The sequence below is a fragment of the Symphalangus syndactylus genome, chromosome 5 (genome assembly GCF_028878055.3).
Source record: "Symphalangus syndactylus isolate Jambi chromosome 5, NHGRI_mSymSyn1-v2.1_pri, whole genome shotgun sequence".
Classification (NCBI taxonomy): Eukaryota; Metazoa; Chordata; class Mammalia; order Primates; family Hylobatidae; genus Symphalangus; species Symphalangus syndactylus.
The window spans coordinates 49,169,684-49,197,234 of record NC_072427.2 but is presented as its reverse complement, the minus strand read 5'-3'; the positions used below and the strand labels follow the sequence as shown (position 1 = coordinate 49,197,234).

At 49.0% G+C, this 27,551-nt stretch overlaps 1 protein-coding gene and 1 pseudogene across 4 annotated transcripts; one reads left to right on the top strand and one right to left on the bottom strand.

The window, feature by feature from the left end:
- The first annotated feature begins 297 nt into the window (after window positions 1-297).
- Window positions 298-8,449, top strand: LOC129481565 (golgin subfamily A member 6-like protein 6). Of its 4 annotated transcripts, XM_063640217.1 has the most exons (10): window positions 298-503; window positions 3,080-3,109; window positions 3,374-3,424; window positions 3,513-3,606; window positions 3,701-3,807; window positions 5,173-5,231; window positions 5,558-5,699; window positions 6,344-7,302; window positions 7,345-7,609; window positions 8,270-8,446. In XM_063640217.1, exons 1-10 carry the CDS (start codon window positions 453-455, stop codon window positions 8,330-8,332), a joined length of 1,821 nt encoding a protein of 606 aa, XP_063496287.1. In that variant the 5' UTR covers window positions 298-452; the 3' UTR covers window positions 8,333-8,446. The 4 variants fall into 4 exon arrangements, with proteins under 4 accessions (XP_063496287.1, XP_063496285.1, XP_063496283.1 ...); XM_063640215.1 differs by having other exon boundaries at window positions 6,347-7,609; window positions 8,270-8,449; XM_063640213.1 differs by having other exon boundaries at window positions 6,344-7,609; window positions 8,270-8,447.
- Window positions 8,450-12,545: 4,096 nt separating this feature from the next.
- Window positions 12,546-18,805, bottom strand: LOC129481564 (cyclin-dependent kinase 12-like; annotated as a pseudogene).
- Between the last annotated feature and the right edge of the window lie 8,746 nt (window positions 18,806-27,551).

Sequence of the window (27,551 nt, the reverse complement as noted above, 5' to 3'; positions counted from 1 at the left end):
AAAAGAGAAAACATTGTGATTATTTTATCTTATTGGAATGTTGGATATTAAAGTCTGCTTTATCAATCATCAAGCACACTGTAAAATTTCCATTTTAATAGGATTTGTACCTCAATTGAGGTAATAAAGTTTTAAAGATTTTAAAGTGAAAGCCAGCCCCACCCCTCTCCTGGAGTGGGCCGGGACAGGGGTTGCATGGGCAGGTTTCCTTGTGACAACACAGGTCCTTCATGACACACTGCTGTCTGGCCACACCTCTTTTCCCTTTCATCTTTCTCATTGACAATGGGCTTCAAGCATTAAGGCCACGCCCCTCTTCTGCATTCTAGTGCAGCCCTGGTTACGCCTCCTCTGGCTCAGTCACTCAGCTACCTATAGGTGACTGGAGGTGTATAGTTGTCCTCATCTGGATCATGCTGATGTAGCCCCAACCCCACCTCCCTACCCATCCCATGATGTCCAACGAAACCCGACAGAGCAAATTGGCCGAGGCCAAGGGAAAGGTAAATGCACCAACACCCCAACCCAACCCGAGGCCCCCTCTGATAGCCGAACTGCTGCCAGAGTCTGTGCCACTCCTGAGGCACACCGGGCTGGCCTCCCCAGTGCCTCTGCGCTCCCCACACCAAAATCTTGTCAGCCAGCCCAACCCCCTCATGAGTCCTGCCCCTGCCCTGCCCAGAACCCCAGGGTGACTTTGAGCAGGTGACTCCCGGGGCTTCCAACTTCATACTCTGCCCTTACCTCCTGCTACCCCAAACCTGACCTCCCTGGGCTCTTTGGGCTCACATCTCCAAGGACCTGGGTGCCCCAGAACCTGCCCTCACCAGTTGCCACAGGGTGACTTTGGGGATGTGACTCCTGGGGCTCCTTGCTCCTTACTTGGCCCTCACCAACTGCTGCCCCAAGCCTGACCTCCCGGGGCTCTTTGGGGTCACGTCTCCAAGGAACTGGGTCCCAATTTTGTGACCCCCTCCCCAGTCTCAAAGCGGCAACTTAGGCATTGCACTCATGTGTCCCCCCCAACCCCCGCCACTCCGCCGAGGAGTGGAATGTAGTGATGTCACAGTCCCTCTACAAACTGTCATTACTACCACAAGATCGGCCTTTGGTCTCAGGACCCAGTCCCCTAAGTGTTCTTGCCCATTTCTGTTTCCTCTGGTTGCAGCACAGGTTTCCAGCTGGAAAGAGAATGGGGACTGTGGGACCTAGAAGAGAGAGGTTTCAGGCTGCCTTACTTCCATACCACAGACGTTGACAGTGTGAAAAGCCTACACTTCCCCCATGAGCTCAACACGTTGACAGTGTCTCTGGGTGGCAATGGGAGAATGGGTTTGGTTTGGTTTTCTCCCAGGCTTCTACTCTCCAGAGAGACTTTAACATTATTTCTGAGTTCTGTACCTCAGATTTGAATTCTCCTCCATTGTTCTGAGACCAGAGTGCCCCTCAGTCACTGGTTTCTGGAGTGAGATCTGCTTATCTTCTGTGGAACACATCTTGGGAAACTGAACTTGACAGCTTGAGTCTTCCTCATCTCATCTCAGCCTGGGGAACTTTTGAGTGCCACAGGATAAATATGGGGCATCTTTATGAAGCATCAGTTTCCCTTGATTCTATTGAGAGACAAAACATTAATGTACTTAGGGATGAAAGTCACATAGATTTATAAGACTATACATGACTTCTCTCTGAAATGAGGCTTGGGTTGTCCTCTTTCTGTTAAATTCCCAGATTTAACAGAAAGGCTGCCTTCTGCCATGAGGATACATTGATGTAAAAGTTTGAGAGGTACTGATGTACTTCTTAGCACTAACAGACGTGTGAGGGTGAATAACTCTAAACCACATAGTGGACAGTTCCTGCCTACCTAATATTTGCTTTTCCACCTCTGCCTCTGGTTTTGGACCCTAGCAGCTGCTGATCTGTGTCAAAATCCCAGAGCTCAGAGTCAGAAAACAGTTTAAGTTCCATTATTGCCTTTTTTTTCAACCATGGTATCGATCTCTCTCAGTCACTAAGTGATTGTGACAACATTTCCTACGGTTGGTGGTATTAAATCAGATGGTCTATAAGAGTATTTAGTGTAAACTGTAAAGCAGGATATGACTGTAGGAGCTTGTAGTTCTCAGGAGTATCACTGCTCTTCCTTTCCACAGTTGAGAGGCCATCATCCCCAGACCAACCCCAGTGTTGGTATAGGAGCAAGTGACACCAAAAAGAAGAAAATAAATAATGGCACTAACCCTGAGACAACCACTTCTGGTGCTTGCCACTCACCTGAGGATGTGTCTTGGCTGGCCAGGCTCCTGGGGACAGAGGGCCCAAGGTGGGGTGGAGGGTAATTGTTAAGATTGTGGAAGAACTGCCAGGTACTGGTTAAGAATTCTGGGCTTGAATCCTACCTCTCCATCTGCTAGGGATATGATTTAGGGCAAATTGCTTGAGCTCTTTGGGCCTCTCTTTTCACATCTGTAAACTATGAGTGGTATCGTTTTACTTACATTTGTGAAGTTTAAATGAGATTTTTCATTGTGTTTTTATGTTAATCCCTAGTCCAGGGCCTGCTGTAAACTCTCCTTCTTGGGCTTGCGTTTCCTGAGGTAGAGTTAGAGAGTATCAGAGGTTTCTGTTAGCTCTGAGAGTCTGAGAGTTAAAGGCCCACTAGAATGGAAACCTCGGGGCCAAGGGCTCCCATCTGCCTTTTCCATCCCATATCCCCGCTGTGAAGAACCTCCCTGGCCCGTATGTGCTCAATGTTTGCTGAATGAATGCACCTTTCTAGATCACAAGCTGGCAGAAGGGTGGGCTTTTCTCACACTCCATCTCTGAGGGTTTCTGTTACTGTCTTTTCAAGAGAATCTAGTTTCAGACTTTGAGTTCTGTGGCTGTGGGCAAAAACCAACAAAGACCCAAATCCTTCTTCCTTGGGAGTTGAGGAGAGTTTACCAGTTCGTGTTCCCATTGGGTCTGAGAACTGTGCCTTTTAAATCCATTCCTGGCCCCTGCCTATCACTTCCTGGCCTGAAGAATAGAGTCGAGAGGGCCACCCACAGTCACCTTCCTTTGACTCTCCCCACAGAAACAACAGAACCGAGCTCAGCTGGAAGAAGTAACGTGATTTCTTTGTTTGCTCACGACATGACCGCTGGGTTTGGGGGCACTCAGATGTAGAGGCCCCAGTCTCATCTCGCCCACTCCCAACCTGGTGAAGAAGGCTCACTCCCCATATTCCACCCCATCCCAACAGGGTCCCTGATAAACTGGTCCCATGGGTGGGCCTGTCCTAGGGCAGTGGTGCCATTCTGGGGGCATGTCTCTTGCTGTGCCATCTCTGCCTCCGCCTAGTAAGAACTCTGTCTTCCTCTTTCTATAGGAAAAGACGGCAAGCCTCCAACATCAGGAAGCCCTAAGGAGGGAGCTAGAGGTGAGTGGAGGGTGTGACGTTCCCTCCTGTCCTCTGGAGAGTGTTTCTTTGCTTCTCTTTCAGCATTTGCTTGTCTCTTCTCCCAAAGGCCCAGGTTCATACCATACGAATCCTTACATGTCAGAAAACGGAGCTTCAGACGGCACTCTATTACAGCCAGCATGCTGTCAAGCAGTTGGAAGGTGGGAATCTGGCACCCTGTCATCCTTCAACCTGGCACTTTGACAGGACTTTGGGGGAGTCCTTTGGGCCTCATCTGAATGTCTCTCATTCCAGGAGAGTCCAGGGATCTGAACAGCCGCCTGCATGATTCATGGATGTTTGCAGGAGAGTTAGAGCAGGCTCTCTCTGCTGTGTCTACACAGAAGAAGAAGGCGGATAGGGTGAGTCCAACCACCTGCCCTGTCCCCTGGGAGCCCAGCTTCGCAGATGGAGGAGTGAGCCTAGAGGTCCCTTCTGTAGGATGGACTGTCCTGCCCAGAAGGCAGCATGGCAATTTCTTGCTGCTTTTGTGTGTGGTTGTTAGAGGCAGATTGGGGCTGAGTCGGCTGCTGTGGGTGTGTTGGGGAGCACTGTGGGGAGCGAGCACTGGACAAAGAGCTCAGAGGCCAAGTGCCCACCCTGCCCATACTTGGCTGTGGCCTTGGCCACGTCCTGAGTGGTCGTTAGGGTACTTGTACCATAAAGGTACAGAAGAGTATCTTGAGTATGTTATTATTTGTGTGGAGAGAGGGGGCAGGTATATATGTGTGTGTGTACATATTATGGTAATATATATATATAACATGTTTGTAAGGATTCATAAAAAAATTCAGGATAGAGGCACAGTGTTGGGGGAGATATTTCCCTTCTGGACTTTCTGAGTTTTGGACTATGCGAACGTATCACCCTTTCAAAAATTCAACAAAGGATTAATTTCCTCCTTCTTAACTGTGCCCCTACCTCCAGCGAAAGAATGGGCTTAGAGAATTAGATATACCTGGGTGTTGAAATCCCAGCTATAAGTGATCTTAGGCAGCACTTAACCTTTAATACCGCATGTTTTTCATCTACACAATAGAGATAATAATGGTAACCATCTCCTATGGAGGTTGTGAGGATTAAATGGGATTGTTAGCATAGTGCCTGGTGAAGCACTCAATAAAAGTTCCAACAGTGGTAGTAACAACAGTAATAACAATAGCAATATTATCTGATCTCTCTGGGCCCCTGTTAGCCAGCCCTAAATTCAATCTCTTTCCCTGTCCCTTCCACCTTCACTGAGTTCTTTGAAAAACAAATGAGGGCCAGGTGCTCTCGCTCATGCCTGTAATGCCAGCACCTTGGGAGGCCGAGGTGGCGGATCACCTGAGGTCAGGAGTTCAAGACTAGACTGACCAACATGAAGAAACCCCGTCTCTACTAAAAATACAAAATTAGCCGGGTGTGGTGGCACATGCCTGTAATCCCAGCTACTTGGGAAGCTGAGGCAGGAGAGTCACTTGAACCCAGGAGGCGGAGGTTGTGGTGAGCCGACATTGCGCCATTGCACTGCAGTCAGGACAACAAGAACGAAACTCTGCCAAAAACAAAAAAAAAAAACAAAAAAAAACAAATGAGACCATGGGCTTGGAAATGCCTTGAGAACATGTCAGGTGTGATTGAGAGTGAGGGAGAGTTACTGTGGAGTATCAGTGTAGCTGTTGTTCCTGGTGGGCCCGCTGCTCCTCTACCTGCTCTATTCTGACTTCACCTTTCTCTATTTGCAGTACATCGAGGAGTTAACCAAGGAGAGGGACGCCCTGAGTCTGGAACTGTACAGGAACACGTAGGATGGGGGAAGGTGGAATGGGGGGTCTGGGGGCCCTTTGGGTAGTGTGCTGGGAGGTGGGGGGTACAGGTGAGCATGGGGAGAGGCTCCTACAGGTTTTCATGTGTGCACAGGGAAACTCTAGTGCCGGCTGGGCCACTGATTCATGGGGTAGCCTCAGGCAACTCATGTCTTCTCTCTGGCCTGCCACCTGTGACTTTTAATTCCTGGGGTCCCTACCAATGCCACCGTTCTGTGGTTGTAGGGCAAAAGTAGAGGGTTGATCACCAAAGCGGTCCTTTCTGTTCTTCGTTCATTCCTTTCTCTGCTGCCTCTGGCCATAGCATAACCAATGAGGAGTTGAAGGAGAAAAATGCCGAACTACAAGAAAAACTTCGACTTGTAGAATCTGAAAAGTCTGAGATCCAGCTCAACGTAAAGGAGCTAAAAGGGAAGCTGGAGAGGGCCAAGCTCCTGCTGCCACAGGTGAGCGGCTGCAGCCCTGGGGGTTGTGGGAGCCCCATCCAGCTGGGACCATGGTCTAGGGATCATGCAGGGTATGGGGAGCTTCCAGCCAAGAGCTGGAAAATTTGGGTCCTTGTTCTGGTCCCGCCATAGAATCCTCTAGAGTGTGCTAAAAATGTACAAATTGGGCCCCTGCCTGGGGAATCAGCATCTCAGAGTTAGGGCTTAAAAATATTTTTTTTTAAAGGATCATGGATGAAAACCATTATTTTATAGGTTACATTTATTTATTTATTTATTATTTTGAGACAGAATCTTGCTCCTTCACCCAGGCCAGAGTGCATTGGCGCAATCTCGGCTCACTGCAAGCTCTATCTCCCGGGTTCATGCCATTCTCCTGCCTCAGCCTCCCAAGCAGTAGCTGGGACTAAAGGCACCCGCCACCACACCTGGCTAATTTTTTGTATTTTTAGTAGAGACAGGGTTTCACCGTGTTAACCAGGTTGGTCTCGATCTCCTGACCTCATGATCTGCCTGCCTGGGCCTCCCAAAGTGCTGGGATTACAGGTGTTAGCCACCGCACCTGGCCTATAGATGACATTTATATGGCTAGCTCATGAGTCTGTTTCCTTCTGAGGTTCAAACCAACACTTTCACGATTCCAGCAGCAGCTGCAGGCGGAGGCTGACCACCTGGGTAAGGAGCTGCAGAGTGTGTCAGCAAAGCTCCAAGCCCAGGTGGAAGAGAACGAGTTGTGGAACCGCCTGAACCAGGAACAGGAGGAGAAGATGTGGAGGCAGGAGGAGAAGATACGGGAGAAGGAGGAGAAGATACGGGAGAAGGAGGAGAAGATGCGGGAGAAGGAGGAGAAGAGGCGGGAGAAGGAGGAGAAGATGCGGGAGAAGGAGGAGAAGATGCGGGAGCAGGAGGAGAAGAGGCGGGAGAAGGAGGAGAAGATGCGGGAGAAGGAGGAGAAGGAGGAGAAGATGCAGGAGAAGGAGGAGAAGATGCGGGAGAAGGAGGAGAAGATGCGGGAGAAGGAGGAGATGATGCGGGAGAAGGAGGAGAAGATGCGGGAGAAGGAGGAGATGATGCGGGAGAAGGAGGAGAAGATGCGAGAGAAGGAGGAGAAGATGCGGGAGAAGGAGGAGAAGATGCGGGAGCAGGAGGAGAAGATGTGGGAGCAGGAGGAGAAGATGCGGGAGCAGGAGGAGAAGATGCGGGAGAAGGAGGAGAAGATGCGGGAGAAGGAGGAGAAGATGCGGGAGAAGGAGGAGATGACGCGGGAGAAGGAGGAGAAGATGCGGGAGAAGGAGGAGAAGATGTGGGAGAAGGAGGAGAAGATGCGGGAGAAGGAGGAGAAGATGCGGGAGAAGGAGGAGAAGATGCGGGAGAAGGAGGAGAAGGAGGAGAAGATGCAGGAGAAGGAGGAGAAGATGCGGAGGCAGGAGGAGATGATGCAGGAGAAGGAGGAGAAGATGAACGAGCAGGAGAAGATACAGGAGCAGGAGGAGAAGATATGGAGGCAGGAGGAGAAGATACGAGAGCAGGAGGAGAAGATACGAGAGCAGGAGGAGAAGATGTGGGAGAAGGAGGAGAAGATGCGGGAGAAGGAGGAGAAGATGTGGGAGAAGGAGGAGAAGATGCGGGAGAAGGAGGAAAAGAGGCGGGAGCAGGAGGAGAAGATATGGAGGCAGGAAGGGAAGATAAGGGAGCAGGAGGAGAAGATACGGGAGCAGGAGGAGAAGATACGGGAGCAGGAGGAGAAGATGCGGGAACAGGAGGAGAAGATGTGGGAACAGGAGGAGAAGATGCAGGAACAGGAGGAGAAGATGCAGGAACAGGAGGAGAAGATGCAGAGGCAGGAGGAGAAGATGTGGGAGCAGGAAGTGAGGCTGCGGCAGCAGGAGGAGAAGATGCAGGAACAGGAGGTGAGGCTGCAGGAGCTGGAGGAGAGGCTGGGGGAGCTGGGGCGGAAGGCCGAGCTCTGGGGGGAGCAGGCGAAGGTGCGTGCAAACCCTGGAGATCATACAGAACGACCTCACCACAACTTAGCAGATGGTGGTTGGCTCCCTCTGCTTTTCCACCAGTCTGTGGCCTACAGTTTAAATGGTGGGAAGAAGGGTGTGAGATTTGAGGCTGGGGAGGGAGGCATGGGCCTCTAGGCAAGGGAGGCAGTCACTTAGGCCTGGAGGAAGGGGCCAGGGCCAGGGGCCTGGGCAGGTGACAGAGCCCCGCAGTGCCCTCGCTACCCTGTTTATGGGCCCAGAATCTGGAAGCCAGCCACTACCTACCCTGACGCCTATCCTGCAGATAGAGCTGAAGAGCCAAGAGGCTGAGAGTCTGCAGCAGCAGCAGTGAGACCATTACCTGGGTCACCTGCAGCAGTACGTGGCCACCTATCAGCAGCTGGCCTCTGAGAAGGAGGCACTGCCCAGCTGCAGCAGCAGGAAGCTCAGGGCGAAGCGGTGGCCAAGATGGCCCACCAATAGTTGCAGGAGACCCAGTTGAGGGAGTTCATGAGGGCAGGGCCCCACGGGGGATGACCTGGCAAACTCCGTGCCTTCTCACTCTCTTTCTTGGCTCCTTAGGAGCACCTGGAAGCTGCCATCTACCGAGCAGATGACAAGAAGGCAAAGACAATAAACATGTAAAAGCCGGCAGCAAGGCCTGGAGAAGAGTAAGCCGCCATGTGACTGTTTAGAATATAGTCTCAGCACAAACCTGAAAAAAATATTTATTTATTTTAATTTTTATTGATTTTTATTTTTATTTTTATTTATTTATTTTTTTTTTGAGACAGAGTCTCGCTCTGTCGCCCAGGTTGGAGTGCAGTGGTGCAATCTCGGCTCACTGCAAGCTCCGCCTCCCGGGTTCACGCCATTCTCCTGCCTCAGCCTTTCAGAGCAACTGGGACTACAGGCGCCCGCCACCACGCCCGGCTAATTTTTTTTTTTTGTATTTTTTAGTAGAGACGGGGTTTCACCATGGTCTCGATCTCCTGACTTCGTGGTCTGCCCACCTCGGCCTCCCAAAGTGCTGGGATTACAAGCGTGAGCCACCGCGCCCGGCAAAATTTATTTATTTTAAATTGTGGCAAAATACTGGCCAGGCGCGGTGGCTCAGGCCTGTAATCCCACCAATGTGGGAGGCCGAGGTAAATGGATGACCTGAGGTCAGGAGTTCAAGACCAGCCTGGCCAATACAAAAATTAGCCTGGCATGGTGGCGCATGCCTGTAATCCCAGCTACTTGGGAGGCTGAGGCAGGAGAATCGCTTGAACCTGGGAGGCAGAGGTTGCAGTGAGCTGAGATCGTGCCACTGCACTCAAGCCTGGGTGACAGAACGAGATTCTGTCTCAAAAAAACCAAAAAAAGTTTCTTCCCTACATGTATGTTTCTATTAGTTTTCTTCTTGGTCTTTCTCATTTAGTCTTGTGTTGTCTTATGGCATTCCTGGTAAACTTTTATCTGCCTCCAGAGAGTATTGACTTTGACTTTATGGCACACGATTGGAGTAAGTGCAGATCACCTTCATCTAGTTTGGGACTAAGCTGGTTCAAAGCAGGTTTTAGGTTTTGTGACGGCTGGTCTATGTTTTATTCATTTGGACTCCTAGGGGTGGCCCTTCCAGGGTCCCCACCAAGGTCCCATCTCCTTCCTGGGACCCAAATTCTCATTAGGTCATTTCAGCCCTGTGAGAGTGCCAGACATTCAGCTAGGCTTTCCAGCCTGTTAACTACCACTTCATACTCAGTTTCTTAGCCTCTTAGCCCTCTACTGTTGACCAATCACCAAATGTGGGAAAGCACTACAGACTGTCAGGGTCACCTCCTAGGCCTGGTCACTCAAGTCCTGGCTGAGGTCTTCAATTACCTTCCAACAATTGTTTTTGATTGGGGCGGGGCACATTTTTGTCCAGTTTTTCTAACTGCTCTGGTGGGGAGGCTAATCTGTAACAAGCTCCTCTGCCTTTAGTGAAAGTTGAAAACCTTCATCTGTCCTTTTTTTGTTGTTTTTGAGATGGAGTCTCGCTCTGTTGCCCAGGCTCTAGTGCAGTGGCACGATCTCTGCTCACTGTAACGTCTGCCTCCTGGGTTCAAGCAATTCTCCTGCCTCAGCTTCCCCAGTAGCTGGGATTACAGGCGTGTGCCACCATGCTTGGCTAATTTTTTTATGTGCCTTTCATAGAGACAGGATTTCACCACGTTTTCCAGGCTGGTCTCCAGCTCCTGACTCAGGTGATCTACTCGCCTCAGCCTCCCAAAGTGCTGGGATTACAAGTGTGAGCCACTGCGTCCAGCCCATCTGTCTTTTAAAAAATGTTTTTAATTGGAGGTATAATTTATATTCAGTGAAATGCATGAATCTGGTTTACATTTTGATGAGTTTTAACTCATTTAACATTACCCATGTAACCTACCTCCTTTGAAGATATAGAGTATTTCTATCATCCAGAAAGTTCTCCTGTGCTTTAATCCTGTCCAGCACTCCTCCAGCAGTTGATGAACGTGCTGAGGACATTGGTACTGGATTCTGGCCACCCCAAAAGAGCCGCTTTGACAAGGCTTACCCAGCACTAAATCCCTACCTGCTCTCTCGAAATTTCCATCTTTAAACTGGTTGTACCTATAACCCTCCCTCATCAAGTCAATAGATAAACAAACCCTGAAAAATAAACACCCCTTCCTGGCCCAGCAGCCCACAGCCTAATATTTACTGTATTCCCAGGCTTTCAGAAATGTAACTCGCCTGCCGGTTCACCCTCACTAGGGCGGCAGCTGCACAGGAGCAGCTGGGCTCACCCATTAAGCAAGAAGCCAATAGCTGGACAGTGACACTCAGACCCCAGCCTGGGTGAGCCTGGCTGAAAGCCCCCTTCCTTCCGGTCAGACTGTGGAGAGAGGGGGGCGGAGCATACACAACTCTACTGTCCTCCGCATCCTTCAGCTGTGCTTCCTCCTGGGAGGGGGAGCCGCTCATTAATTTGGCCAAAGCCTTCTTGAGGGCTGTAGGTTTCACAGGCTGGGTGTGTGGGGGCCACCGTGCTAGAGAGAGAGGCTGGTGTGTCAGAAGGCAGCCACCTGGCCAGAGGAGGGTCAACCCCCTTGGTGACCTCCTTCCCCCGGCTAGACACAGCGCCCTGCACTCTCCACCTGTGACTGTTCCCCTCAGAGCTGCTTCCAGGGCAGGGGTTCTAACCCTGTGGGTGGGGACATTGTGTTACTTTACAGTGGGCCATGGCTCCCTCTGACATCTGCAACTCAGAGGCAGTAGAGAGAAGATGAGAAATTCCCTGCCCTTCCTCCCTCAGCACCCCCACCTCTGCACACATCCACATGTGGAGACCCTGACAATGGGCCCTGGGAGTGCCACCATCTGCGCCTCCTTTCCATGCCTGCAGCAGCCATCCCCACGCTCCAGACCCACACCCACCTGGCTCAGTAGACGCTGCACTGCCTGTGGTCCTGCGCCTACACCTGGGCCTCTGTACCCGTCAGTTCCCCAGTCTGGTTCTTATTCCCCCCAAAGAGTAGGGAGCCTGTAAGGTCACCTGTTGAGCAAGCTGGGGGAGAAAAGTAGGGTGGGGCTGGGAGGATGAGGAGGAGAAGCTCATGGTCATGCTGGAGACAGCTGAGCAGAGTCTCTGCAGGCCCATTGGCTGCCTAGCCAGTGGTGATCCCGCTCCCACCCTCATTTCTTCTTTGTTAACAAAACCATGACCTCATTAAATATTGGACACGTATAAACTTCATGGACCCTCCTCCAGCCTCCCCACCGTGTACTGGTGAGTCTAAGTCAACTCTAGTCATTTCATTCCTCTGGACATTGACTGCTTAGGGCTTGGGCATGAGCTGCCTCTTCACCTGAGCCTGAGCCACAGGTACCCTCTGCACCTACCACGCTGATGCACTGGGCCAGGAAGAGCCCCGTCTCGATGGAGATGAGCTGTGAGGAGCTGGCGGCTGGGCGGATCAGGTTGTTGTAACGGGTTTTGTTCAGAAGGTCATCCATCAGTTTCTGCTCGGCATGGGCCACGCGGCAGTGCCCTGGGTAAACACACAGACACGCTGGGCCGTTGTGCAGCTGTCCCCCACTGCAGCTGGCAGCTATGAAGTGGGAGCTGAGAGGGCCAGGGAGCACAGACACCCTGAGAGCTGGCTGAAGCAGTGAAGGAACTGGTGGGCCTGGCTTTCCCTGGGGACTACAAATGACATTCATGACAGGGCTCAGCTACCTCCTCCCCATGCCATACCTCTTCCTCCTCCTCCTCCCTCAATCAATGAACAGCATCCCATGCTCTACACATCTGATACAAAACTGGGTGTCTCTTCCAGACTCCTCCCTTTGTTCATCCACGTAGCCACCAAGTCCTGTTTTTCCTCCCATCTCCATGGCTACAGCCAGGTGCCTGCCTCCCCCGCCCTGCCCACCTTCTATTCTCTCCACCGGCACTCTGCCCCTGCCATCCATGTGCCATACAGTGGCAGACTGGTCTTTCTACAGCAAACTGGACTAGGGCCCTTCCCTACCCACAGCTCTCAGAGCTGGAGGTGGAGTTGAAGCTCATGTTCTGGCTTGGCATTCACAGCTCTTTCCCCCTCGGCACTGGCTTATCCAGAGTGCTCACAGTGCAGGGCAGGAGCCTCATGACTCAAATGTGGGTTTGGTGCAGAACTGGGTCTGAGGTGGTGCTTTCCCTATGAAGAGACAGGGCCGACATGGGGGGATTTGCTGGGTTCAGAGTTAGACCTACAGAGTGCAAAGTTCCTCTGAGGCACCAAATAGGGGGGTCCAGCTAGCAGCTGGCTCCTGGTCTGGAGCTTCAAGGAGAGGTCTCAGCTCAGAGCCACGTTCAATAGCCAGCTTACATGCGGCCTCCTGCAGGGAGCCCCTGGAGCTTCCACAGCCTCAGATCTGCCCCTCTGCATACCCCAGATCTCTTGCCAAATGGCGTTTGGGTATTCATGTCATCTCCCTCCCTTGTCTGGGAGTAAAGGTGAGGTGCAGGGACTTGCGCTTGTGTACTCTGGTGTCTTAAGGGAGAGTGTGTCAAGTAGAGTGGAGGCGGCTTGGAAAGAGGGAGACTCAGAGGAGAGTGAAGGACATGTGACCTGGCGAGCCTGGGAGCAGGAAAAGAGAGTGAGCAGAGGAAACTGCTGGGTCAGGGTGTTAGGTAACAGGGGTACCTTAATGGCGCCGGTTCCCGGTTCTTCTCCCCTCCTTGACCGGGCACTGTCTGAACCCGCCAAAGGAGGGCCAATCAGAAAGAAGCATCTCCCACCTTCCCTTGGGCCCACCCCACGTAGGCCCAAGGGATATAAAACCCAGCACACCAGCAGCTCTCTCTCTCTGCCCTTCTCTTCTCTTCTCTTCTCTTCTCTTCTCTTCTCTTCTCTTCTCTTCTCCTCTCTTCTCTTCCTTCTCTGCTCGATACCTCCAATAAAGATCTCTTGACCTCAGCCGGTATAGTCTGATCCTTGCCCGGCCTCTTTCACAGGGGAGCAGATGGGAAGATCAGGGAATGAGGGGGGGCTGGAGAGGTGGGGGTTGGGACGCTGGGGAAGGGCTGCCTGGCTCTCCAGTCTCAGGAGTCAGTTACATCCTCCCACAAGGGCCAGCTCACCTGGTCGCCCCAAAGCCCTCCCTCTGTGGGTGGGACCAGATGGCCAAGAGCACGGATAACCCAATTGAGCAGGACTGAGGTGGACTCAGGTGGGTGCTGGGCTGGACTCCTGGCTGTGGGGAGCAGCTGCCACCCTGCCTACTGCATCCACTTTCCAACTCGCTGCCTATCTGAGCAGATGCAGTATTTGGCACCTTGTGAAACATGCTCCTGGTGCACCTGCTGCCTGCTGCCCCTCCTGCAGAGTGCCCGGGCTCTCCAGAGGGGATTCCTGTGGAGGCTTGGCCTAGATTCTGAGTCCTGCCTCTCGTACCCGGGGCTGCTACCCCAAAGGCCAGCTGCTTGAGTACCCTGGAAGCCAGTCTGTAGCCCTAGGCTACAGCTGGGTGCATCCCACAGCCCTTCTGTAGTGTATCTATTTGAACTGACTGCTCATTTCATAGAGAGGGGTGTGTCTTGCCCCAGCCCATCTGGCATGTCTAAGGCAGCTGTGGGGTCAGAATCAGCGGCTCCCAGCCCTCAGCCCTGCAATAGTAGGAGAGGCTGGACCCCACATCTCTGAAGTCCCACTGGGTTGGTGAGAGCGGGCTCCCAAGTCCATAGCTGCTCTGCAGGCTGTGGGGCTCATGCACCAGCTTTGAACCCACCTGATGTGCTCAGGTTGCTCACCTTTGGGCCTGTCCTGACTCTCAGGCATTCGGCTGACCCTGAGGCCCTCTCCCTCATCCTTAGCACCGGCTACAGGCTCTGACTTAGAGGTTCCCAGAACCTTAGACCATTTGGCTGGCTTCCCATTTCTCAGCTGAGGAAACTGAGGCCAAAGAGGGGAAGCAACTTTTTCAAGGATCCCCAGCAATTCAGAGGCAGAACCAGGTCTAGGAGCCTCTTCTCGATAGAGGTTCCCCTGTCTCCTGAGCCTTCTTTAGTGCCTCATTAACTTCCCTGTAAGGAAACTGCCCCGCTGAGGCTGGAAATGGTGCTGTCCAGAGTGGTGTGTGCCGGTGACTGCGCCTGTGTTTGTACTTGTGAGTGTGTATGGCGGTGGGCATGAGGGGTAGGAATAAACAGCAGGGATTCTGGGGGCTGGATGCACTCCACCTCACCCCAAAAAGGGGTGCAGGAGAGCCCAGCCAAGCACAGCACATGCTTCGACTTTCCAATCTGCTGAATGCCTGTGAGGCCGGCTGGGCCCAGAAGACAAGGGACAGGCCTTTCCACATAGATGGCAGGGAGTGCCCAGGATGGGTGGAAGCTTCTGCTGCAACTTTGGGGGTCACATCCCAGCCCATGGGCTGACACTTAAGCAGAAAAAGCTACCTCTAAGAGGCAGTCATGATCTAGTGATTCCGATGAGGAGGGGGCCCCACCAGCCTCTGTCCAGGGTCTTGTCTGGGAAAAACTGCTCCCTGACAGAAAGGGGCTAATAATTTGAGAGGAAGCCATAGCTGAAATCCTAAATTGTGTGAGTGTGTGTCCAGTTTGAAAAAGCATATCCAACTTAAACATTTATATTGAAAAAATGGAAAGATATTCCCCTTGTTTTGGAATACAAACTACAGAAAGCAACAGTTGACAGAATCTTATCAGAAAGGTCAGATTCTGCATCTGGAAAGGCACAGTGATTTTCAACTGAGGTGTGTGTCCTTAACTGAGGAAGGGAAGGTGAGATTTATGTTTAATAAAAGGCAGCTATTAATTTACCTTTTATAAAGAGCTTGCTATATACTATTAGTGCTTTTCAATTCATGTCACAATCAGCCAGATGCCTGTGGAAATGCAGATTCCCAGGCTTCATTCCCAGAGATTCTGGTCCTATGAGCCTAGGGTGGGGCCCAGAAATCTCTATGGGGTGGTGCACGCTGCCCCAGGACCACACCAAGAAACACTGCAACTGGCCCACACACATCCCAGTCCACAAATATGTAGGCAGGCATCTTATCTCCACAGAACAGATAGGGAAACTGAGGTCCAGAGTGGGGAAAGAAACATCACGGGGCCACCCAGCAAGTAGTAGCAGAGCCACGATACACCCACTGCCTGCAGACACCATCTCTGACGAGAGCTCCACCTCCCCACAGGAATCTTGCCTACCCCCACCCCACCTCCTGCTGCCCCTATGGTGGGTCTCTGTCCAAGGAAGATGTATCCTAGGTCCTCTGGGCTGACTGGGGCTCAGAGGAAACCTTGGCCCAGAGTGTAGAAGCTAGAGGGGTCCCTGGAATTCATGTGGGGAATTTGAGGCCCAAAGAAGGCAGCCCTCACACTTGAACTCTGTCTGGAGAAGGGCTGGGTCTCCTTCCTGAGTGGTAGGTTTGACTTCACCAGCCTGACTGCAGTGAGCTGAGATTGTGCTACTGCACTCCAGTCCGGGCAACAGAGTGAGGCTCCATCTCAGGGTGGGGAAAAGAAATTGTTCTTAGTCACATTAATAAAAGTAAAAAAAAAAAGCATACATAAAATTAATTGTAATAATGGCTGGGTGCAGTGGTTCATGCCTGTAATCCCAGCACTTTGGGAGGCCAAGGCGGGCAGATTACTTGAGGGCAGGAGTTCGAGACCAGCCTGGCCAACATGGTGAAACTCTGTCTCTACAAAAGTACAAAAATCAGCCAGGCGTGGTGGTGTACGCCTGTAGTCCCAGCTGCTCGGGAGGCTGAGGCAGAAGAATCACTTGAACCCAAGGGCCGGAGGTTGCAGTGAGTCAAGATTGTGCCACTGCACTCCAGCCTGGTCAACAGAGCAAGACTTCATCTCAAAAAATAAAATATGATTTTAATAATGTATCATAGTTATCCCAACAGATTGAAGATACTACCATTTCAGCATGAAATATAAGAAAAATTATTGAGATATTTTACATAGGTTATTTCATATTAAGTCCTCAAAAACCATGCACTCTGTAGCTTACGTATATAGCACATTTCAATTTGGACAGTGAAATTTGCATTGAAAATATCTGATCTGCACTTAAGACTCATAAAATATACAGTTGACAAAGTAGACTCACATGGCCAAGTGATTCTAAACATACTTAAATGCTTCCTAATAGTGGAATGAAGTTTTTAAACCTGCATTTTAATTAATAAAAATTAAACAGATAAAATATTCAGTGTCTCAGCTATGATGGACACACTTCAAGTGCTGATCAGTAAACGGTGTAAGCGCCAGCCATACTGGCCACTGCAAGCTACACTGCTGCAGCTGAAACAGCACAGCTGCAGGTGAAACAGGCCAGTGTCTCTGCGCATGGGAACAGTCTGAGCAAGCAGGAGATGGGGAAAACAGGCACTGCCCTTGTGAGAACAAAGGAACCATAACAGGAGCCCTGCACTCACCCCCTGCCAAAGACACCAAGAGCCCACGATGCAGCCTCCTCACAAAAGGGAGAGGCATTCAAGAACTTAGAAAAGCACCTCTGGAAAATGCTCACTTTAAAACTTTGCATGTAACTTTACATTTTAATTACAAGGTTTTTAACATCCATTTTCTCATGTATTCTTAACTCTGTGAAAGTAAACACAGCTTTTATTCTTACTCCTATAGTTACTGTGTTGGAAGTTCACCTATGTGAACAAGTTGTTGCAACTGAAATTTTCTGAGAACAAATCCCAAACTCTTTCCATTAACACAAACTATATTAAGTTTAGTTCCCTAATTTCCATTAGTTAAAGGCCAGAATGTGTGAAATATGCATTATCAGATTAGAAAAACAAAAGAAACATCAGAAAAATATTTTGCAACATAGCATTTACTAAACTCTATGATAGAAACTAGCTCTAAAACTTCCTGTTTCAAAATTTCACTGTGTGTCCACTAAGTTTTTTCTGGCTGTGGACAGCAGGCCCACCCCATGCCACAGGCCCACCCCATGCCGGAGGCCCACCCCATGCCGCAGACCCACCATGCCCCCGTGAACAGGCCAGCTGAGAGCTGCGGCCACACCCCAGGGCTCCCTGCTCTGTGCTCGGCTGCCTGATCCAACTGGCCAGGGCTCTGCTTTCTCTATGTGTAGAAACAAAAACCAGGAGTACAAGTTGACAAAAAGCAGATTTTTATTAAACAGAGGTACAAATGTGTTTCATTTTCTAATAAATCTCTTTCACAAATCACTTCACCTTTTTGCTCTTGTTGAGTGATCAATTTTAGACAACACTGTCTGACCATTTTGGCTTCTGCCAAGGTTAGCTTCTGTTCACAGGCTGAGTCTGACTTCTTCCCATCTCCTCCTAGTCGGGCCTTCCAAAACAATGCTCACCATTCTTTCACACTGACTTCAGTTTTGAAAAGAAAAGTTATCTTACAAAGTAGTATGTATAACTCTGTAATATATAAAGTGAGGCAATGATACAACCAGTTTTAAAAATAACCTTCCATGACGATTTTCATCTGCATCCACCTGCTTATTAGTAAGAATCTTTTTCCAGGTTTACTGCACACCCAATTTCTCTTCTGTGAAAAACTTTTGAACATCACCACACCCTCCAACTTCTCCTCTCACCTATATTTAAAAGGGTCTGCTCTTTATCCTAAAATCTATACTAGGTAATTTTCAGAATATTCCTTCAATCACCAAACAAATTTTTGAGATCCTTGTGCTAGATTTCACTATCTTAATATGAAAACCAATAATCACCTATTAAAATTCAATACAGGCCAAGCACAGTGGCTAACACCTGTAATCCCAACATTTTGAGAGGCCAAGGCAGGTGGATCACCTGAGGTCAGGAGTTTGAGACCAGCCTGACCAATATGGTAAAACCCCATCTCTACTAAAAATACAAAAATCAGCCAGGTGTGGTTGCAGATGCCTGTAGTCCCAGCTACTCGGGAGGCTGAGGCAGGAGAATAGCTTGAACCCAGGAGGCGGAGGTTGCAGTGAGCCATGATCGTGACATTGCATTCCAGCCTGGACGATAGAGCGAGACTCCATCTCAAAAATATATGTATATATATTAATAAGTAAATAAATAGGCCAGGTGTGGTGGCTAATGCCTGTAATCCCAACATTTTGGGAGGTCAAGGTGGGTGGACCACCTGAGGTCGGGAGTTCAAGACCAGCCTGACCAACATGAAGAAACCCCGTCTCTACTAAAACTACAAAATTAGCCGGGCATGGTGGCGCATGCCTGTAATCTCAGCTGCTTGAGAGGCTGAGGCAGAAGAATTACTTGAACCTGGGAGGTGGAGGTTGCCGTGAGTCAAGATCGCGCCACTGCACTCCGGCCTGGGCAACAAGAGTAAAACTGTCTCAAAAAAAAAAAAAAAAAAGTAAATAAATAAAACACAATACAATACAGCTACTACAATTTACCGAAGAAGCTGTTGTATGAGCTGAACCAGAGGCAAACACTGTTTGCCAGAAGAATCACAGATTCGCATATTAATAAGGTCTTTATCCAGTGGAGTCCTGCTTCTATGAAATGTTGAGACATTTGCTTCCTGTTCATCAATTTCTTTTTCCTTCTGTGCTTCTTTTCTGTCTTCAGTGTCCCGTAATTCATAAACGGAAATTGTTTACAAGTGATCTCATTAGCAGGTGTGAAGGCACACAGGCTGGCGGAGGCCTGACCCCAATGCCAAGCTATCCCAGCCTCTGTGGCTACCGCACACGCTTACCCACAGGCCCCCACCTGCCCTGGTGGAAACCCCAACTCAGTTGTGCAGTTTCAAACAGTGTCTTCTTTTTACAGATCCAAGGTCCAGGCTGCCTCTGCTGATGCTCTCCAGCCTCCTTCTGTGAAGTCCCTAAAATCATTAACCCTGCTAATGGCTCTCACAAAACCCAATGTGATCTGCTGCACAAACGCAGCATCCAGCTGCTTTGTAAGGTCAAGCAGAAGCTGGAATTCTCACACACAAAAGTCCTGGTTCAAATGTAAATGGCAAAGCCACTTTGGGAAACTATGAACACACACTTACCCCAGGACCTAACAAATTCCACTCCAAGTGTTTACCCAAAGGGAGAACATATGTTCACTAAAGTACGTGTTCACAGCACAATCGTGGCAGCTCTACACGGCCAAAAACAAGAAAGCCTGGGCGCGGTGGCTCACGCTTGTAATCCCAACACTTTGGGAGGCCCAGGTGGGGTGATCACTTGAGCCCAGGAGTTCAAGACCGGCCTTGCAACACAGTAACACCTTGTCTCTACAAAAAATCAAAAAACTAGCCGGGCATCGTGACATGTCTGTGGTCCTTGCAACACAGGAGGCTGAGGTGGGAGGATCATTTGAGCCTAGGAGGACAAGGCTGCAGTGAGCCAACATCAGGTCACTGCATCTAGCCTGGGTGACAGAGCAAGACCCTGTCTGAAAAAAAAAAAAACAAAAAAAAAAAACAAAAAACAAAAACAAAAACATTTAAATGTCCTTCAATAGGAGAATGAACTAACAAAGAGTACTACATCTATAAAATGGAAAACTTCCCAGTAATGAAAACGAAGTCACAATACACACAACAGTGAGTGAATCTGAAAATCATTCTGCAAGGCAAAGCAGGAAAGAGTGCATACTATACAGTTATATTGCTGTGACACTCACAGCAGGCAAAATGAATCTAATCTGAGGGCAGGGGAGTATCCTGGCTGCAAGTGCCGAGGGGCACAGGGATCTTTCCGGGTGACGGGAATGGTCTACATGATGAACAGGTTACCTGTTAACTTCACTGAAACAGACAACATGCAGTATTTTATCACAAATCATCTCAATAATTTTTTAAATTAGCACATAAAAGAATTTTAACTTAAAAAATACTTCGATATGATAAAAGTTTAGTGTTTTACTGTTTTCTCTTATTCTTCACATGTGTGAGTGTGGTATGTCCGATCTCAGCGCACCACCAGGTCACGTGTGCCTCCAAGGCCATACCTGGATCTCTGCACTAATGGCTGCGTGTAAGGCTGACTCCAACCCTCCATCAGCCATCAAGCTGCCCAACAGAACATCAATCATGAATTGATGACCTGGACTCATGTTCACTTCATTGCCTGAAACCGAAATAGAAAGTGTGTGCCCATTTGAGTGAAACGCCATCCCCTCCCAGCACCCTGACCCATGCCCTCTCCTGTGCCTTCCCTGATCCCACCTGCGCAGGGCAGGAGAGCAGAGAGTGCCCGGTCTGGCTTCCCGGCGGTGGGCAGCAGCATGGACCAGCCTCTCTGCAGCACGGCCTGGGCGGCCGACTGCACGGTGCTCAGCACACCCGCGCTGCTGGCCAGGGTCACCACCGCCTGCTTCAGGCTGTTCAGGAGGACGCTGCCCAGACCTAAACCAAGGAATTCTGGGTCAACCTGGTGACTAATGGCAGCATGCAACTGAAAGGAGAGAAACAATTTTCACTTAGAACCCTTAAAAATGAGTGAATTTCAAATTTTATTAAACACTGAATAAAACTCAATTTGAAGTATTATTTAAATAGACAAAATAACTCCTCAGTTTATGTATTTTTAAAAACTGGACTAAAAAAACTCTTACCCACAATAGTTGAAGTATTTTCTAGAGGAATTTTTTTAACCCCACTATGAACACGTATATGGAAAAGCTCAAGATCAGCAGAGGAGCTAAACAACTAGCAACAGCAACCTCCACCCCGCCCCAACAATCTGCACCAAACACAGAAATAATGGCTACAATGTAACCACAAAAGCTGCCACAGGTGGTGGCTCATGCCTGTAATCCCAGCACTTTGGGAGGCCAAGGTGGGAAGCTCACTTGAGATCAGGAGTTCAAGATCAGCCTGGCCAACATGATGAAACCCCATCTCTATAAAAAAATCAGCCGGGTGTGATGGTACACACCTGTAGTCCCAGCTACTTGGGAGGCTGAGGCAGGAGAATCACTTGAACCTGGTAGGCCAAGACTGTACCACTGCATTCCAGCCTGGGTGACAAAGTGACACCCTGTCTAAAAAAAAAAAAAAAAAAAAAAAAAGCTGCTAAAAATTAGATTGCGGAGCTGAGAGTACACAAGGAAACTCCTCAAGTGCAAAACCAAAATTCACATGGGCACACACAGCAGGAATCAAGAGGTTCCGGGCTCTGAAAGCAGAGCCAAGCCGCCAGGCTTCAGAACAACCTCCCACACGGGAATGCACACAAGGACCCACTGAACCCGAGCTTCCTGCAGAAGGCTGGGAGCCACCCAGGATCACCTGCCTGCCAGCCAACCCCAGCCAGGGGGCAACACACTGCCCGTCCCAGGCTTTGGGTAGCAAGAGGCCCCACGAGAAAACAGAGACCCAGCCTTGCTCTGTGAGTAGAAGTGAAATCAAAAGCACACCACTCATCTAGGTATAGATATCACGGGTCAGGAAATGACCACCGAAACTCACCTAGAGTCTGTGAAACCTACAGAACCCTCAGGACCCCGGAGAGGCAAATGCAAAACCATACGCCGGGACACCTAGACAGCCTAAGACATACACAAGGCCATGCTCCACAGCACCGACCAGAACAGAAACATCACTGCAAACCAGGAGGGGCAGCAAACACCTGGGGTGCACCCACGCAAACGCCAGGACGCCACAGGTATGGTGATAAATGAGTGCTACAGAGGACTAGAGGAGAAGCACGCTCCAGACCTCTGCTCAGTTCATTACTGCAACTAAACTCTACACTCAGTTCTGTACATTCTAGAAGCAGGGCAAAAAGCGGAGGGGCTGAAAGAGGGACACGATGGGTTGTTACACAGAAACCACTGTAATAAAAGGGAAAAATTACTATGTCAAGAAAACCGTGGTTCTTGCCATTAAGTTATAGGGTTTTATTACAAAGACAAAGAAAAGATGATGATCAAAGACTTCAGCTTTAGTTTTGCCAGGGCGGAAGACTTTTGTAGCTTTTATTTTGTCCCTAACCATAAACTTCATGGTGAGGAAAGGAAGGTATTGCTGTAGGGAGCTGAGCTTACTGAGTAGATGAAGCTTGTCCAACCCATGGCCTGAGGGCAGCATGTGGCCCAGGACGGCTTTGAATGCGGCCCAAAGTAAAATTTCTTAAAACATTATTAGATATTTTGGGGATTTTTTTAAGCTCATCAGCTATTATTAGTGTATTTTTATGGTAGCCCAAGACAATTCTTCTTCCAGTGTGGCCCAGGGCGTTATGGCCATCATGAACATGTCACAGTGCTGCACAGATTTTCTTTATGGCCAGTTTTGGGGCCAGTTTATGGCCAGGTTTTTGGGGGGGGCTTGTTCCCAACAGTTCAGAAGGGAAAAGAGAAAATAAGAAAAGGGTAAGCCAGAGAATCAATGAATGCAGTTGCTTAGAATCTCTATAAAGGATGAAATCTACAAGACCTATATGTGTATTAGTAATCCATGTTCCAGAAATCCGTATTACCAAAGCATACATGATTATTGATACTCTCGTATTCTCCTTCCTATTAAAAATTACTAAAAATAGGCCAGGCGTGGTGGCTCACACCTGTAGTCCCAGCAATTTGGGAGGCCAAAGCAGGTGGATCACAAGGTCAGGAGATTGAGACCATCCTGGCTAACACAGTGAAACCCCGTCTCTACTAAAAATAAAAATAAAAATAATAATAATAAAAACCAGCTGGGCATTTTGGCAGGCGCCTGTAGTCCCAGCTAGTCAGGAGGCTGAGGTAGGAGAATGGCGTGAACCCGGGAGGTGGAGCTTGCAATGAGCCGAGATTGCACCACTGCACTCCAGCCTGGGCGACAGAACGAGACTCCGTCTCAAAAAAAAAAAAAAAAACTAAAAATAATCCCCCGCCCAAGCTACTATCTAAGCATAAATCTAAGTCTAAGAAAATGGACACCAGCCTTTATAGAAAAAATAGAACCAGACAAAAATTCAAGAATAACATTAACATGGGAATGATCTCCTTTAATCCTACAAATGGAGATAGACACGCTTTACACTGCTGCTTTAAGGATGAGTACTACTATTCAGCCTTATAAAGGAGATCCTGCCATTTGCAATGACATGAATAAACCTGGAGGACATTATGTTAAGTGAAATAAGCCAGGCATAGAAAAAAAATGCCATGCGCTCTTCTTTCTTAGGTGGCATCTAAACAGAAATAGAATACACACAAACCAAAAATAAAAGACTGTTTTCCAAGGGAAGGGAAGAGAAGAAATAGGGAGAAATAGGTCAAAGGCACTGAGGTACAGTTATGTAAGATGAATAAGTCTGAAGACCTACCATAAAATGAGGACTCTAGTTAATAGAAGGGTATTGTATATTAAAAATTTATTAAGAGAGTAGATTTTAAGTACTCTTACCAAATACAAAAAAAATGACTATGTAATAATGGATCTGTTAACTGGCTTCACTGTAGGAAGCAATTCACTATGTGATATGGTTTGGATGTATGTCCCCATCCATACCTCATATTGAAATGTAATTCCTAATGTCGGGGGTTGGGCCTGGTGGGAGGTCATTTGGTCATGGTGGTGGATTTCTCATGAATGGTTTTGCACCATCCCTCTTGGTACTGTCTTCATGACAATGAGTGAATTCTCATGAGATCTGGGTACTCAAAAGTGTGTGGCACCTCCCTGCTCTCTCTATCTTGCTCCTGCTCTGGCCATGTGACATGCCTTCCCCCCCTTCAGCTTCTGCCATGATTGTAAGCTCCTCAGAAACCAGCATCACGCTTCCGGTACAGCCTGCAGAACTATGAATCGATTAAGGCTCTTAGCTTTATAAATTATCCAGTCTCAAGTATTTCTTTATAGCAATGCAAGAACAGACTACTAATACACTATGTATATCAAAACATCATGTTGTGCCTTAAATATATGTAAATTTTTTTTCTTTTCTTTTTTGAGATGGAGTCCCGCTCTGTCGCCCAGGCTGGAGTGCAATGGGGTGATCTCGGGTCACTGCAAGCTCCGCCTCACAGGTTCGCACCATTCTCCTGGCTCAGCCTCCCGAGTAGCTGGGACTACAGGTGCCAGCCACCACACCCAGCTAAATTTTGGTGTTTTTAGTGGAGATATGGCTTCACCATGTTAGCCAGGATGGTCTTGATCACCTGACCTCGTGATCCACCCGCCTTGGCCTCCCAAAGTGCTTGGATTACAGGCATGAGCCACCATGCCCAGCCAAAAAAATTTTCTTAAAGGATGAGGAAAGTTAAAAAGTTCAGAGTTGAGCCTTGAGCCCAGATTGTTTTCACTCTAAAAGCTTCAGAAGTACAGTAATTTTATAAAATAGTCCCCAAATTCTGTGGTACTTAATTAAAAAGGAGGGTATCTGTCCCCATTCCTCTTGAATTGGATGGCTGCTTCAACCATTGTGTGCAGTGTTCCTTCCAAGGCTGCATCATAAAAGCTGACCAAGCTTCTGCCTTGTGCTGGGACCCTTGTGCCAGGAGCCCTGAGCTTCCACACAAAAAGTTTGATGATTCTGAAGCTGCCATGTCATGAGGAAGACAGGCTGTATGGAGAGGCCTCATGTGGAATCATCCTCATCTTCCAGATGCCTCATTCTACACACACAATATGGGAATCAACAGACCTTCAAGTCTCCCAAAGATAGGTCCCCAGTAGTCAAGTCCCCCCAACCTTCAAGTCTTCCCAGGTGAAGCCCCAGACAGTGTGCAGCAAAAACAGGCCATTTCCACTGGGCTTTGTCCAAATTTATACTCCCCAAATTCACAAACACATGGTTGTTGCTGAGATTCAAGGTAATTTGTTACATAGAGAGAGTCTCAAGAATAACACCCTTCACCGTGACGGGCCACATTCCCTGCCTGAAACTCAGCAAAGCATGGTGGTAGCATAGGACTAACTAAAGCTGAAATCAAAACTCAGCCACGAGTAAATCATAGATATGTGGGAGGCCGGGCGCTGTGGCTCATGCCAGTAATCCCAGCACTTCGGGAGGCTGAGACGGGCAGATCATGAGGTCAGGAGTTCGAGGCCATCCTGGCTAACACGGTGAAATCCCATCTCTACTAAAAATACAAAAAGTTAGCTGGGCGTGGTGGCAGGTGCCTGTAGTCCCAGCTACTCGGGAGGCTGAGGCAGGAGAATGGCGTGAACCAGGGAGGGGTACCTTGCAGTGAGCCGAGATCGCGCCACTGCACTCCAGCCTGGGCGAAAGTGGACTCCGTCTCAAAAACAAAAAATCATGGATATGTGGGAATACACAGATACACATCAACATGCACACAGGCAGAATATCTCTTATCAACTTTACAAACAATGAAACAAATACATTTAAAGAATGACCTGAAACACAGCATGAATCATTTTGGTATAGAAATAAACACTTGATAAAAACCACCCCCTCTAGAAAAGCCCCGATCAAGCAAATAGAAGACATGCTACATTTAATTCGAGCCAATGATCTTTAGTTGGGTGTAAGGCAATTTTCTTTTCTTTTTTTTTTTGGGGGGGGGGGACAGAGTTTCGCTCTGTCGCTCAGGCTGGAGTGCAGTGGCGCCATCTTGGCTCACTGCAAGCTTCCCCTCCCAGGTTCTTGCCATTCTCCTGCCTCAGCCTCCCGAGTAGCTGGGACTACAGGCAACCGCCACCATGCCAGGCTAATTTTTTTGTATTTTTAGTAGAGACAGGTTTCACCGTGTTAGCCAGGATGGTCCTGATCTGACCTTGTGATCTGCCCGCCTTGGCCTCCCAAAGTGCTGGGATTACAAGTGTGAGCCACTGTGTCCAGCCGGGTGTAAGGCAATTTTTTTACATGCAGCAGGAATAGAAAACATCCCAATTTTGCTCCAAGGTACTTCATAGGAATTGAGATGGGATTCCACAGAAACAGATAAACTGACTCTACAAAGCAGCAGAGCATCAAGACATTCTGATCAATCCACAAGTCTTCACAGATTCCCAAAACAAAACCATACAGCAAAAATCTTCAGAGGAAATTGTATTCCCAGTTGTGGGAATACATTAAAGACTGTTGGGACAAACATGTCCGGGGATGATCTGTATCAAGTGGCAAAGGAATAAACAGAAACCCATTTTAAAACTCAGCTCCAATCACTTACTGCAGGACATCTGCAAGCTACCAAAACTCAGCAAGTGACGGTGTGTTACAGAATGGGTGTCTGCATCTTTGAAAGGTTCACATTTGCTCTTGAATGACAATTTTTCTGATACACTGGCCCAGATATGACCAATGATCTCATGCCATCTGGTGTTCAGAGAAGGTACTCCAATGAGAAGCAAATCCCAAATGTTGCAAAATAAAAAGGACTGAATTTTCCGCCAGGCGCGGTGGCTCACGCCTGTAATCCCAGCACTTTGGGAGGCTAAGACGGATGGATCACCTGAGGTCAGGCGTACGAGACCAGCCTGGCCAACATGGTGAAACCCTGTCGCTATTAAAAATACAAAAATTAACTGGGCGTGGTGATGTGCACCTGTAATCCCAGCTACTCAGGAGGCTGAGGCAGGAGAAGCGCTTGAACTCAGGAGGCAGAGGTTGCAGTGAGCTGAGATCACACCACTGCACTCCAGCCTGGGCCACAGAGCAAGACCCTATCTCAACAAACAAACAAACAAAAAAAAGTGTCGTCAGGCTTCTTGGCATTTCATAGGACATAAGTACAGAAAATGGTGGTATTAGCATGATCTGAAGGTGGAGTGTTGGGCTCTGAAGATGGAGTTTTGGACCCTCTGACGTCAAAATGGACCTTTTCTCAGGCACGTGCACAGGTCCAGTTGAAGGGTCAATGGTCTCAACCGGTTTGAACTGGACAGGAGCTGGCCCAAGGTCCTGAAAGACAATAGAAGCACTATGACCATGGTGACCTATGAATGTTGTCTATGATGTAGCCAGTGAAGGTTTAGTTTCAGCGTTCAGTGTACCATGGCCTTTGGGTTCATGGAAAAAGAAAAAAAAACAATAATGCAAAGCAAGCAGCCAAAAGCCAGCAGGGCAGGCAGACCTGCACTTTGACCTGCTGTGGCCCCAAGCCCAGCACCAGGCGCTTCGTGGCAGACCCACAGATGTGGGGGCTCCACAAGGCACAGTGGCCCAGAAATCTCTCCAGGGCCTTGCCCTTGGTGGTCCCACTTAGGTGGCTGGGCATGTTTCAGCTTCTCAGGGTGACCGATTGGTGACTTCCTCTCTGACGCTCCAGCACTCTCCCCACACCTCCACTTCCCGGCCCCTCCACAATCCTGTAAGGTCGAATTCCACAACAAATCCCTTAGCCCATATTCACATGGTTCTGCTTCTTCCCTGACTGAATCCTGACACTTCCTTCAAGGTGGGCGTAAGCGGCGAGCACTCTCTGGGCCCTGGGA

What these genes read in the sequence shown, in the direction of transcription:
- LOC129481565 (XM_063640213.1), top strand. Translation starts at nt 453, where the DNA reads ATGATGTCCAACGAAACCCGACAGAGCAAATTGGCCGAGGCCAAGGGA. An exon ending in ACCGAGCTCAGCTGGAAGAA is followed by an intron (nt 3,110 to 3,373) that starts GTAACGTGATTT and finishes CTCTTTCTATAG; the next exon opens with GAAAAGACGGCAAGCCTCCA. An exon ending in TGCTGTCAAGCAGTTGGAAG is followed by an intron (nt 3,607 to 3,700) that starts GTGGGAATCTGG and finishes CTCTCATTCCAG; the next exon opens with GAGAGTCCAGGGATCTGAAC.